General features: G+C 44.0%; 1 protein-coding gene across 3 annotated transcripts in view; it reads right to left on the bottom strand.

The window, feature by feature from the left end:
* The window catches only part of Sbf2 (SET binding factor 2), a 365,757-nt gene extending 352,997 nt beyond the window's left edge, over positions 1-12,760 (bottom strand). For all 3 annotated transcript variants that reach the window (XM_052201159.1, XM_052201166.1, XM_052201176.1), the window contains exon 1: positions 12,563-12,760. In XM_052201159.1, coding sequence (XP_052057119.1) covers positions 12,563-12,617 — 55 coding nt within the window. In that variant the 5' untranslated portion in view covers positions 12,618-12,760. The remainder of the gene's footprint in view (positions 1-12,562) is intronic.
* Between the last annotated feature and the right edge of the window lie 1,404 nt (positions 12,761-14,164).

Here is a 14,164-nt window from a genome sequence, read left to right as displayed (position 1 = left end):
AATGTATCAGGGAGAATATGCCTTGGCAGTCTCATCTTAGTATTACTGTCATGCCAGTGCAAAGAGTCTTTGTGTGCTCTAAAGGAAGAAACCTAAGGTTGGAAATAACCACCCTTAGCATTTGTTGCAAGAATTCTTTCTCTGGGGAGGCAAAATGATGTCAACCCCCATTATACTCCATCAAAGTTCAACTTGAAGAACATGTGGGTTTATTGAGCTGACTTAGAGAAAGCATGGGTGACCCCAAAGCAGCCAACCATGTTTATCCCATATCTGCACAGATGGATTTCCACCTTCAGTTAACCTTACATAGTCTCTATATTTTTATATACACACACTTGCACCTCAGAATATACCATGCAACTAGGGTAGAATCACATACTACTACTGCAAGATGCAGAAGTGAACAGTAAGAATTTCTGGAAGGTCCCAATGACCAGTATCACCCTTTCCATGTCCTCTGAGAGAACCTCAACAGTCAACAGGCCTGATCTTAGGGGTTCTTTAGTCATAGCTGCTCTGATAAAAACAGTTATCTGCTGTGGTCAGAGAACAGCACTATATAACAAGGATGAACACTTTGCCTGAGGCCACATGCAAAACTTATTGACTTCCATGTGAAACACTTATCATTTGACCCAGCAGTTCCACTTCTATGAATGAATACTTACACTGTAATTGCACTACAGACATGGTTTTAAGCACTTACAAAAATTAACTCACTATTCTTTACAGCAAATCTAGGAGGTAAATACTACTAGTCACTATTACATCATTTTGTAGATGCAGAAACAGAACAATTAGCTAACCTGTCTAGGACCAGCAGTATTTAGAGACAAAACTAGAAATCACACTCAGACCACATGGATTCACCCCATATTTTCAACTTCATTAGACCTAAACTTTATATATTTTAAATGCTAATCATACACTTAGCTAATAAAATTTAGTGCTGCTGTATAATATATACAATGTCAAAAGGCGGTATTAAATATGCAGCTAGTATAGACTGCCTAAAGGAGCAGATTCTATGACCTTGTTTTATAAGAAGTAACAAGATGCATATATGTACATATAAATGTATATATGTACAAACATATATATTTGAATGTACATATATATGAATGCACACAAAAATCTCAGAAAAGATCTCTTAAAATGTCAGCAGGTACTGTATACTACTTTATCTCCACTGGGATAGCCATGACCATAAAAAAAAAAAAAAAAAAAAAAAAAAAAAAGGCAATGATTCTAGCAAATCTTACCTCCAGGGTGTGCAATCTTAACTCCTTAGAGGAACAGCAAGGCTTCAACTGAGGCTTACTTAACAACCATTATCAACTACTCATACAAGCTCTTTGAGTCTCTTAACAATGTCTTCAATAGTTTGAAACAACATGACTACAGTACAAACAACCCTTGGTAATCAGTGATTTTTATCATACTATATCATCAGAATTACATATTTAACATTGTTTTCCAGCCTTTTGGATAAAATGAAGCATAGTATTATACATTTAAAATCAATGAATCCATGCACTATGAAAATAAGAGAATGCTTTGTTTTGGCCTGACTATTCTGTTTAATCATTACAAGCAAAAAAGAAAAAGAAAAGAAAAAAACGGGCATTTTTTTCCTGCTTTACAAGAGTAAAGCAGAAAGGATATGTCAGCTTTCCAAAACCATTGCAACTTAGCTACACAAACCAACCATTCTATAATCTAGAGGCTTCTATATTCAAGCTATTGTTTTTAAAAACTGAATCAACTAACTTCATGTAAACAGAGTAATAAAATGGTATCATTATTTTTTCAGATTAAAACAGAAAAGATTAAATCAATTAAAAATAAATGTAAAATCATAGTTTCATAAAGCTTATGTTTCCTTTAAAAATAGGAACTATGATGATTGTTCAGCTGAACTGTGATTTGTACATGAAAGTTGTGAGTATGTTTCCAGATAACACCAAAGTTTTCTCAATGCTGGGACAATGGGTAGCAAACAGGTACAAAAACAAAGGTGTCCCAGCCCAATCCACTGTATTTGTGAGTCCCTTTTAATGCTAACTTTCGAACAGCCCAGTTGGTACTGTTAAGAGTGTGGAATGGGAGCTGACACTAATTTACAGCTCAGTGACAAAGCTCTTGCCTGGCATGCACATGGCCCTGGTTCAATCTGCAGGTACTGCAGAAAGAGTAGGGATGAGAATATCTCTTTGGGAATGCTTCCAACAACAGTTATCCAAAAATCAGACTGCTCTTTGACCAGAATATGCGATCCAGAAAAGTGACCTTAGGTAGACCTGACAGTAATGGAATGATCTGCTGGCCCCATGTACAGTCTAGACACTGAAGACATGTTGAAATAAGACTTTTGTCATGTGGTAACAGACAATAGAGAATGTAGGATAATATCTCCTTAAGAGGCCCCATCCTGGAAAGGGGTAAAGCAAGACCTAACAAACTAGGCAACTAAGTAAAAGGCACTGTCCGCTGGCGGCACCTTGTTTTACCAGTTGGAAAGTCCAATTTTCAGTGTTGCAGCCTTGCTTCAGCACTACCTCAGAAAATAAAAGGAAGATTATTTGCTTCAGGGAGACTTGGGACAGAATTAAAGAAATGTGTTACTCTACAAGATCACTTAAGAAATGGAACTGAAGTCCTGAGGTCAAGCCAGGCTTTTCCAAGCAGGGACTTTCCTTACACTGTCAACTTTAGAGGCCTGATGTTTCATGTTATTAGAAGAACCAGAAAGTACCTGTAATTTACTGTGTTACATTGTAAAGAAGTAGACAACAAAGTCATTGACTTTCTCTGTTAAGGTTTTGCCAATACACTACTTCGGTAAGATACAAACCAAATCAGTGACCTGTTAAAGAGTGTGCACCTCGAACGAATGTGCATCACAACCACACAGTAGAGTCAAGCTACACAGAAAAACAGAGTGAGCACAGCACACCTTTAGTCAGGACCTGGGGTCACCTCAGCACCAAAAGAAAGAAGAAGGGGAGGTGGGAAGGAAAAGAAAACAGCTAACTGAAGAGTCTAAGCACATAAACACAAGAACTTAAGAGCTGAGCAGAACGGGTCAGTCAAAAACCACGTCTACACAGAGGTAAAGTCAAATATGAGTAAACAGGTCACACAACTTGCTAGGACAAGAGGGAAGAAAAAAAGGGGACTGAGCCAGCAGTCTGTAACCAAAGGCTTCACCTGTTCTCCAGTGCAGCGGGCCTTTCCCCGAGGAGTTACCTCTAGTAGGCACAGCTGGGCACAGCTGGGAAGGGTAACAGAGCCTACATGTTAGGTCTAGCTTTACTCCTTTCCAGGCTGTCCTGGCACTCACTCTGTAGACCAGGCTGGCCTCAAACTCCGAAATCCGCCTGCCTCTGCCTCCTGAGTGTTGGGATTAAAGGTGTGTGCCACCACTGCCTGGCCAGGATGGGGTCTCTTAAGAGGATATTATCCTATTTACGCTGTCTGTTACCACATGACAAAAGTCTTATTTCAACATGTCTAACAGTATCCAGACTGCACATGGGGCCAGAAGATCATTTCATTACTGTCGGGTCTACCTAAGATCCCTTTTCTGGATCTCATATTCCCTAGACTTCAACACTAAATACAGCGTTTACTCCCTAAGCATCCTGGTGGACATGGTACCTACTTCTGATTTGTACTTAGAGAATGCAAAGAGAGCTACTCCGGTTTTGGGAAATACTAAACACTGGGTTAAGTCTTGTGCTTCTCGCTCCTAAGGCAGAGCACACCTTAAACAACTGAGACCTGTTTTACTCATGTCACTTCACTGTTGTTCTATGCACACTTTATCGCAGTTTGGGTCAGTTTCTCTGTTGCTGTGATAAAACACTGACCAAAAGTAATTTAGGAAAGGGTTTATATGACTTAACACTTACAACCCATCATCAAGAGAAGCCAGGACAGGAACTCAAAGCAGGGACTGAAGCAGAAACCATGAAGGAACACCACTCACTAGCTTGTTCAGTTACCTTTTTTATACAGCCCGAGCCTACCTGCCTAAGAATGGTGCCATCCACAGTGGACTGGGCCCTCCGACATCAATTTGCAATTTTTTAAACACCCTCCCCCAATACACATATGCCCACAGGCCAACCTGATGGAAGCAATTCTTCAATTAAGGTTTCTTTTTCCCAGGTGAGTCAACCTGACAAGCAGAATTAGCCATCATAACAGTCTTTGGCTACTCTGTTAGAACTTTACTTAGCCATGAAGGGAAGGAGTGGGAGGAAAGTTAAAGATGGAGGGCGGTGGAGAATGTGTTTTCCTATGGTCAATCCCTAGCTCAGAGAAGAAGAAAGAAGGAAGGAGAGAAGGAGGTAGAGAAAAAAGAAAGGAAGAAAGGGAAGGTGGAAGGGACGGAGGGAAAAGAAGAAGGGAGGGAGAGGAGGGGAACGAGGGGGGAGGAAAAGAAGCAAAACAAGCCCCCCCCCCCCCAATCCTCTCCAACACCCAGTCCTAAGAATAGAACCTGGGGCCTCAAACATACTTGGCAGGTGCTTCACTATTCAGCAATAGACACAGTCATTTTTCTATTTTTGTTTGCTTGTTTGAGAATAAGTTGCCCAGTCAGGCCTTGAACTCATTCTTTAACTCATAAAAGCCTTGAACTTGCCATCTCCCTGCTTCTGCCTCCCAAGCGGGTGGGAGTACAGACATGTACCACCAGGCTAAGCAAAGAAATTGTTTTCATGAAAAAAAGGAAAAAGACTCAAACAAAGAAAGCCATGTGAAGAGAGGGCAAAAAATAGAATTGTGGTCCCATAAGCTGCAGAACACTGGGGCCTTCAGAAACTAGAGAAGATGAATGCTCTTCCCTAGAAGCCCTCAAAGAAAGTCACTTTCAGACACCTGCACTTCAGAGCTACCCACCAAAATTATAAAGGAATTAATACCTACTGTTTTAAACCACCCAATTTATACTGTTATAGCACCAACAGTAGAAAACTAACTTCTACCTATTATGTAATTCATCATTATGAAACAGAATTAAGCCTGGTGTGGTGGTGAATGCTCTAATCCCAGTGCTCTGGGGGCAGAGGCAGGCAGATCTTGGAGTTTGAGGCCAGCTTGGTCTACAGAGTGAGTTACAGTATAGCCAGGGCTACAGAGAAGCCCTGTCTCTAAAAAACAAACAAACAATAGAGACTGCTCTTTCAGAGGACATAGACAGGTTCAATTCCCAGTACCCAACCAACAGCTTCAAGATCTGATGCCCTTTTCTGACCTCCACAGGCACTGCACACACACACACAGGCCAAAAAAAAAAAAAAAAGTACATATGAACACATGAAATATAAATAAGTATATAAGTAAGTAAATAAACAAATAAGCCTTTTTAAAAAATTTAAAACAATCTTTCTCTTCTGCACAATCAGGTAACCAGACAAAAATGAGGGCTCACACCACCTACAAGTAAAATAGCATCTATTAGGGAATGCTGGGTATCTCTTCCAAACACACCACGCCATTCTGTTGCTCCTTTTCTTTTCATCCCCTAAGCAATGGTGTTCCCCAAAGTCTGGCCCCTGGTCATGTATTCCCATCTCTGTCAACCCTCCTAGGACATGGACACAATTGCCACAGCTCCATCTGCTCTAATGATGCCTGGATCTTTCTGCTCAGTGTCTACTTGCTCTGTCTTTCCACACTTCACTTGGATGCATTATAGACTGTCCTTCAGGGTATGATGTGGCTCTCAGCATCTGAATGAGAGCAGCTGTAATTAGCATAAAGACTCTCAGAAGGATTCAGAGAGCAGAATTAAATCCTCAACTGAAATGACAGCCACTTCCCCTCACCCTGTATGTAATTTTGCTCAAAGGTCATGCATTCTTTTCTTCCTGCCTGACAAACATCTGGCTATTGATAACTACCAGATAAATGTCTAATCTTCACCAGTCTTATTTCCGGCAACACTCAAATAACAGTTCTATCTTGATTAAAGACATTCATATTTAACATATCAAAAATTCAGTTCCATACCTCTCCCCACTTGCACTATGCACCAATTACTCAGGTTAGAATCTCTGTAATTATAAACTACTTTTCTTACTTCACCTCTCACAGTAATTTCTCATTAAGTTTTACTAACTTCAGCTATCTAACTTGAGCATCCGTGCCCTTCTTTCCACAGCAAGTGTTCCTAAGTTTCCTCCACTGGTCCTTCTGGCTCCAGCTCACTGCCTCTTGAACCACATTTCTGCTAATTCTTGCTTCTCCAGAACTCACATTTTTGAAGCCAGTGGGATGGCTCAGAAGGTGCCGCAGAGTCTGATGATCTAAGTTTAATCTCCAGAACATACTTTGTAGGAGAGAACACATTCCAAGAAATTGTCCTCTGACTGACCTCTAGACATACACCGTGGTGTACGTACACACACACACACACACACACACGCACAAATTCAGTCTCAAAATATATTTTACTTATGCAAAAATTTATCTTTTGTTTTTTTCACATGAAATACATTGAACTTACAAAGCATTTCAAATACTTTTTCTAATACATTAAAGCATATTGATTTTTAAAAATATACAGAACTTAAAATGAGTATCAAACCTAAAATTAATCTAGTTTAATAACATAAATAATTTTGCCTGCAAATAATTTTTGCCTGAACCAGTTCTTAAGCTTTATGACCTTGTGCATACTAGATCAAAGCTCTATTACTAAACTACATTACATTTCTATATAAAAGGAGTATTTCTAAAACAGAACAAAAAATAAACACAAAAGCATATAAAGAATTAACTCAGACTCAAATCTACTTTTACAGTAAGAAAAGGGTAGTTGGATAAGTAACTTCATCTTTTACAGACAAATTATACTTCCTAATTATTCCACCATTATCCAAACACAAAGTTGTAAAATTAAGGTTTCTGGGCTGGGGGGCTAATGTGTATGTGTATGACTGTGGAGGCCAGAGGTGGACATGTGTCTTCCTCAGCTGCTAGCCACTTAATCTCTTTAAACAGGGCTTGTCACTGAACCTGAGGCACATGGATTCTGCGAAGGCATCTGGCCAGGAAGCGCAGGGAACTTCCTGTTTTTGCCTCCCTCCCCAGCACTGGATTACAGATGGCGGGCCTCACTATTTGTATGTGGGTACTAGGGGTTAGGCCCTCATGATTGTACAACAAGCACTTTACCAACTGAGCCATCTCACTATCCCTGAAAAATATAGTTTTAAATTTTGAATTATCAAAATCAAACTGTCATAAAAAAGTGATTTTAAGTTGTTCTTATAAATGATAGCATTAGCATAAAAAGCACATGGCTGGAAAACAGCAAGAGTCCAATAATAATAAAGTCAGTGAAGCTGATCCTCGAGAATATAATTCTATCATTGAAAATCATGTTTTTCTGAAATTGTATAGACTAAGAACTTCCTTATCATCAATGTTAAAAAAAAAAATAAAGATGCTAAAAGTATATTTTATCTTCTTTACGGTTTCTAGCCTTTTTAGGCTGACACAGTTGAAGATTTACCAGCAGTTACAGGAATAACAAACCCCATGGACCCCTTCATCTCATTTCCCTCTAGGGACAAGTTGCATCCTTATAGTAAGTGCAGTATCACTGTCAGGATGCTGGTCTCTTATAAGAAGCCACCATTCTTGCTCAGATTTCCCCCATTTTTACACGTGTGTGTGTGTGTGTGTGTGTGTGTGTGTGAGTGAGAGAGAGAGAGAGAGAGAGAGCCCTTTAATCCCAGCACTTAGGGGGGGGGGGAGAGAGAGAGAGAGAGAGAGCCCTTTAATCCCAGCACTTAGGAGGCAGAAACAAGAAGGAGGTCTCTATGAGTTTGAGGTCAGTGTCATCTACATAGATAGTTCCAGGACATCTAGAGCTACATAGTGAGGCTCTGTCGAAAGAAAGAAAGAAAAAAAGAAAGAAAGAAAGAAAGAGAGAGAGAGAGAGAGAGAGAAGGAGGGAGGGAGGGAGGGAGGGAGGGAGGGAGGGAGGGAGAAAGAAGAGAGGGGAGGGGAGAAGGGAGGGGAGGGGAGGGGAAGGGAGAGAAGGGGAGGGGAGAGGAGGGAAGGGAAGAGGAGGGGAAGGGAGAGAAGGGGAGGGGGAGAGGAGGGAAGGGGAGAGGAGGGAATGGGGAGGAGAGAGGAGGGAAGGGGAGGGGAGGGGAGGGGACAGGAGAGGAGAGGAGGGAAGGGGAGAGGAGAGGAGAGAAGAGAAAAGGGGAGGGGAAGGGAGGGGAGGAGAGGAGAGGAGAGGAGAGGAGAGGGGAGAGGAGGGAAGGAGGGGAGGGAGGGGAGGAGAGGGGAGAGGAGGTGGGAGGGGAGAGGAGGGGAGAGGGGAGGGGAGAGGGGAGGGGAGAGGGGGAGGGGAGGGGAGGGGATAGGGGATGGGAGGGGAGGGGGGGAGGGGAGGGAAGAGGGGAGGGGAGGGGGAGAGGGGGGAGGGGAGGGAAGAGGGGGAGGGGGAGGGGAAGGGGAGAGGAGGGGAAGGGGAGGGGAGAGGGGGGGAGGGGAAGGGGGAGGGGAGGGGAGAGGGGGGAGGGGAGGGAAGAGGGGAGGGGAGGGGAAGGGGGAGGGGAGGGGAGGGGAGGGGAGATGGAGTTAGCAATATGGCTCAGCAGATAAAGGCTCTTGCTGCCAGACCTACTGACTTAAATTAATCCTAGGAACCCACATGCTAGGAGTAGAAAATGAACTCTGGAAAGTTTTCCTCTGATCTTCACATGCACACACATAACACTAAATAAAGGAAAAATATTTTAATTAAAAATAATTCAACTAAAATTACTCTCAATAGCAAAGACACTCTAAAAATAATGTAATGTACTGGTTGAATAATACCAGAAACACTCTGGTATTAAATATACAAATTTTATAAGCATCATATTATCATAATCTGATTAGCTTTTAGAGAGAGTTGGGTTAATAAGGCCATATTAACTCCTGAAGGTAGTTGTAAAATAAAGGTTGGAAAATCAATTAGATTGATTCTTCACTTATAGTTTAAAAAAAAAATCATTTGGTAGATTTTTATCCTATACAGCTCAGGTAATTTGGAAAGCACATTGACAATTTCATATAAACTTGCAGATATACTTGCCCATGATTTAAGAAGGTTTTAGTTCTAACCCAAGAATAATGAAAACATGCCAATATTCAAAAAGCCTCTCAAATATCCATTTTATTCATAATAACCAAAATCTGAAAACATAAATACCAACTAATGAATGAATGAACAAACTCTATTTTACATAGCAGTATAAAGAAACAATGTATGTCTGGGGCCAGGAACACAGCTCAATTGGTAAGAGTGCTTGCTTAGCATGTAGGAAGCCCCAGACTCCATTTCTAGCACCACATAAACAAGGCATGAGGATACACACCTATAATCACAACACTGGAAAAGCAGGAGGGTGAGAATTTCAAGGTCATCCTTAACTACATCATAAGTTTTAGGTTAGCCTGAGCTACAGGAGAAGGGGGAGGAGAAGGTGGAGGGAGATGGGGGGAGGGAAAGAAAGGAACTGGACAGTTCAGCAATGAGAACAGTTCAATGGCAGAGGACATGCTTACATGGGTGAGGTCCTGGGTTCCACACTCAGCACCGAAGGGAAGGGAGCAGTGCAATGAGAAAATTACAAATAAAACAACATGGATAAGTCTCAGTGTGCTACTCTAGAAAGACAAAAACAGACAGAAAGCAGATCTGCCACCACCCGAGGCTAGGGAGGAAACAGACTGCAAAAGGGCATAAGAAGACTTTTTATAGAGAAGGAAATGTTCTATATCTTGAATGTGGTGGTGACTACATCAGTGTATACAGTTGCTTAAAACCACTCAGCTGTCACCACAACTTTTTTGCACAAAAAATATGCTTGAATAAAATACAAATTATGCAAAAATATGACAGAAAAAGTATATATTTCATACTTGAGATTATAATTTATGCAACATTCTGAGTTTCATTTTAAAAAAGAAAAGAAAGAAATCTTCCCTTTGTTCAGTGTGGGAAGAAGAGTAGTCATTGTAGCCATAGGATAGAAGTGGGGCTTATTGAGGGGGGAATCCAGACAGGTCAAAGCCAAACACATTGTATCAGAGACCCTGGGTCAGAGCAGGAGGAGCAAACTGTTCTGGAGCATTAAACATTAAAATGGAAAAAAAAAAAAAAACAAACAAAACAAACAGGTTGGAGAGATGGCTCAGCCGTGAGGAGCACTGACTGCTCTTCCAGAGGTCCTGAGTTCAATTCCTAGCAACTACATCACCATGCTCACCCAGCTCATAACCATCTGTAATGGGATCCGATGCCCTCTTCTGATGTGTCTGAAGATAGCGAAAGTGTACTCACATGCATGAAATAAATAATCTTTTTTCAGAAACTGTGAGTGAGGAGGATGCCTCACAAGGGAGCAACCCTAAGTGGGAGATCAGAGCATGATCAAAAAAATAAAAAAAATAAAAAATAAAGGTTGAACTCTGTTAGAAAACAGACGCTGGCAGACGCTGATTCACTGGTACAAGCACTCAAAGGGAAGTGTGTACTTCCTGAGAACACACTGAGCACCACTGCGGTGATACACTGGCCCAAGCATATGTACTGAGCACAGAGGTCTCAAGTGGAGGGACATTAGACAAAAGTAACTGACCTAGAATCATCCAAAGTGACAAGACCATGAAAAAGATGAAGGAACTGAGACATACTGAGAGAGACTAAAAAGATGACGAAACAATGCGGCTCTAACTGTACTGCTTTCACCAATCATGTAACTAATAGCATAATCAACAAAACCCAAATTAAGTAAAACACTGGGTCAGCACGAATTTCCTATTTTGATAACTGCACTGGCATTGTGTAGATCAGTGTTCTTGTTTGTATAAAATTCACAATAAACCATTCTAAGTGACAGGGCGTAAGGTCAGCAGCTTCCTCTTAAAATGTCCGAAAAATAAAACAATAATTATGTACCATACTTACAACTTTTTCAAGTCTGTTACTGTGTAAAAATTGTTGTGGGTGTATGAGGGCAGATATCTGTGAGTTCAAGGTCAGCCTGGTCTACATAAGAATTCTAGGACAGCCAGGGCTCTGTAGAGAAACCCTGTCTCAAAAAATAAAATAAAATAAAATAAAATAAAATTGTTGTGGGTGAAGAACAATGTAACTAAAAATGGAACAAGGTGAAAACCAAAACTGATTCTCCAAACTGGCACTCTTACCAGACTGACAGACTATGTCATCTTGGTAAGAGACTGAAAAATTACTAAGAAAGGACATGGTATTTCCCTTCTCTTTTATTTACTGTGTGTGTTCATGGTGGGAGTGGGAATGCATGCTAGGGTGCACACAGGAAGGACAGAAGACAACTCTGGGCAATCAGTTCTTGCCTTGCACTTTTTCATGGCTCAGGTCTCCAGGTTTACCCAGCCTGCTCTCTTAAATGACTTCAATTAGGTAGTGGTGAGAAAAGAATGTGAAGGCTCCCTTCTCTGAAATAAATCATTAAGGATAAAAAAACAAGAAGAGGTGGGCAGAACAATAGTACCCTGGTGCTGTCAACAATAACGATCAGCAAAACACAACCTAAGCACCCCCAGGGACACGGAAGGGGGTGGAGGGCTGGTATCTAAAATTCCCTGCAAGTGTGTAGCTGGAATTATCCTGAGATAAAAGAGCTTCCCCTGCTCTACAATAATCTTGTTATTACATCCCGCATATCTATATATAGCAACACAGATACAAATACAAAAATAAACGTGCATGAGCCCTGCATATACTCCTGGTTGTGCTGGTCCATCGAAATGTAACGAGCAATGTATCTGCCAAACTGTTCCTTGTGAAAATTTCTCGGACGAATAAAGGGAACAATCAAAACACGTGAAAGCAAAGTGAGAGCACCTGCAGTGGTTGCCCGGCTCTCTTTACTTAAAAGAGAGTCATCTCATTCTGGAATGCCGACCCATACGTCCTGAAACAATTTTCCTAGAAATGTTTCAAAGTACCCTGATCCTTTGGCCTTTCCAAGTACCAGGCGTTCGGCCGGGATGTCCTAGCCTCCCCCTCCCCCGCCCGGGCCGGCGGGAGGCAGCGCCGGACTCTCTGCACTTCCTTTCCGGGAGGACTGCCCCCAGCGTCACTCTTATTCAGGATGCAGGACATAGTGTGTCCCTAGGAACCTCGTACAGTGTGCTCCCGCCCTCCCAACTCCACCGGCACGAGGGCGCGGTCCCGGGTGCCAGCAGCCTCCGCAGAAGCGCGTGGCGACGCGCGGGCAGGCTCGCCACCGGTCCAGCCCGCCAGTCCCCGGCCGCACAGCCGCGGCCTGGCCCCGCGACCGCTGTCCGATAGTTCCCTCACACACGCCCACTGCAGCCAGGCTCGGCCGCGCCGCGAAGGCCAACACCAGTGGACCCGCCGCTCCTCTACCGCGGGACCCGGCCCTCCCGCCTCCCCGCCTCCCAGCCACGACGCCCGGCCCCGCCGAGCCCACTGGACGGCTGCCGGGGGCGGAGGCGAAGCCCGGGGGCGGCGCCCGCCCCACACCCTTACCTGGCTTCTCGTGGTCGTAGCCTACCACAATGAAGTAGTCGGCCAGCCGGGCCATGACCGCCGCCGCCGCGCCCGGGAAGCGTGTTCCCGTCGCCGCCTTCGCCGCCGCCGCCCACCCGGCCCGGGCGAGCTCAGCATTTTCCCTTCAGCGGCTGTAGCGGTAGCAGTGGCGCTTCAGCCATGTTTGACAACCGAGGCGCGCACTGCGCCTGCGCCGCGCCTCGCGCCCGCCCCTCCCCCGCCCCACCCGAGAAGGCTCGACGACCCGGTTCCCGGCGTTCGCGAACCCACGCGGCGTCCGGAGGCCGCTCGGACACGCGGCTGGCGGAGTGGGCGGCCGGGCGCGGCCTTGCCACGCGCCGCCACAGAGGCAGATCACTTAAAGAGGCCCAGCTGCTCCCTCCACGCCCCCCACCCTCGCCCTGTTCTTTATTTTCCTGGAGCAGGGGTCCTTCCTTCCGCCATCTCCCTTTTGCAGTTGGGGAAAAGGGGATGGAAGGGCGCGGGGTCACTTGGAAAGTTTGTTCTTTGCCGTTGCTTGCTGCCACCGGCTGCACGGATGAAATTCTCCCGCCCTCGGCTGGAAGCTTGGAATTTGCATCGCCAAGGCTTTTTGCTGCACGTTTCCTGTTTATGTTGTGCAGATGGGAATTTTAGAAACATGCCACCGAGCAGGCGGGGGAGGAAAAGACTTGCGCAATCTTCAGAGGCGCCTCTGGTTTCAGGGCTGCCTGGGCTGGGGGCGGTCAGCTTGGGCTTTCCTCTGAGTGCCCCAGGGAGTTATTCCACCTAGGAACAAGGGCATCCCCGGGATCCTCCTGCGATGGGCCGGTCTCTCCCCGGGGAGCCCCGCCCGCTTGACTTTCACAGCCTTTTTCACCGTCTCAGGGCTCTCAGGCTGAAGCAGGTGTTAACTTCAAGTTGCTCTACTGCAAACACGCAACAGAATGAATTCATGGGCTCTTCGTCCAGTCTAGAGATCATTCAAGTCGACTGCATTTTTTAAGAACTATCTCCTACCGATGTTTCTTAATTTGGCTGGCACACTCGGATGCGTTTACTTTGTCACTTTTTGTTTTGTTTTGTTTACTTTGTTACTTCGGAATGATCATGAAATTTTAGTAGTAGAATATGTGTTTGAAATAAGACTGAAGTTTTCAGAACCTGTGGTTTAGAAATGATCTTCATGAGGCCACCATTCAATGAGGGTTTGATCCTTAATGGATTGAATGTAGTAGGTTCCAACGTGCCTAGTGCGACACACACCCTCTGCCAAAGACCAGCAGAAAATTAATGACTGGGGCTGTGAACTCAGAGTCCAAAGGGTCACCGCCTCAGCTGCTCGATTGACTAGTTCTCTTTTCTGGGCCAGCGTTCCCTTTGCCGCTTCGGCGCATTGGAAATTGAGCTTAGGGCCTCATAGATTCTAGTCAAGCCGCTTACCATTAAGCTATATTGATAGCAAAAGGCCAGACCTTTTCAGCACATGTCTGAGAGGGTTGGGCTATGCTAGAAGAATTGAAAGGGAAGGGGTACTTTAACTCGAGACCTCCTTTGAAATCAGCTTCTAGTCAGATGGATTCAGGATACCTGTAGCGATGA

The sequence above is a fragment of the Apodemus sylvaticus genome, chromosome 1, assembly GCF_947179515.1.
Source record: "Apodemus sylvaticus chromosome 1, mApoSyl1.1, whole genome shotgun sequence".
Classification (NCBI taxonomy): domain Eukaryota; kingdom Metazoa; phylum Chordata; class Mammalia; order Rodentia; family Muridae; genus Apodemus; species Apodemus sylvaticus.
This window is presented reverse-complemented; position numbering and strand designations above follow the sequence as displayed.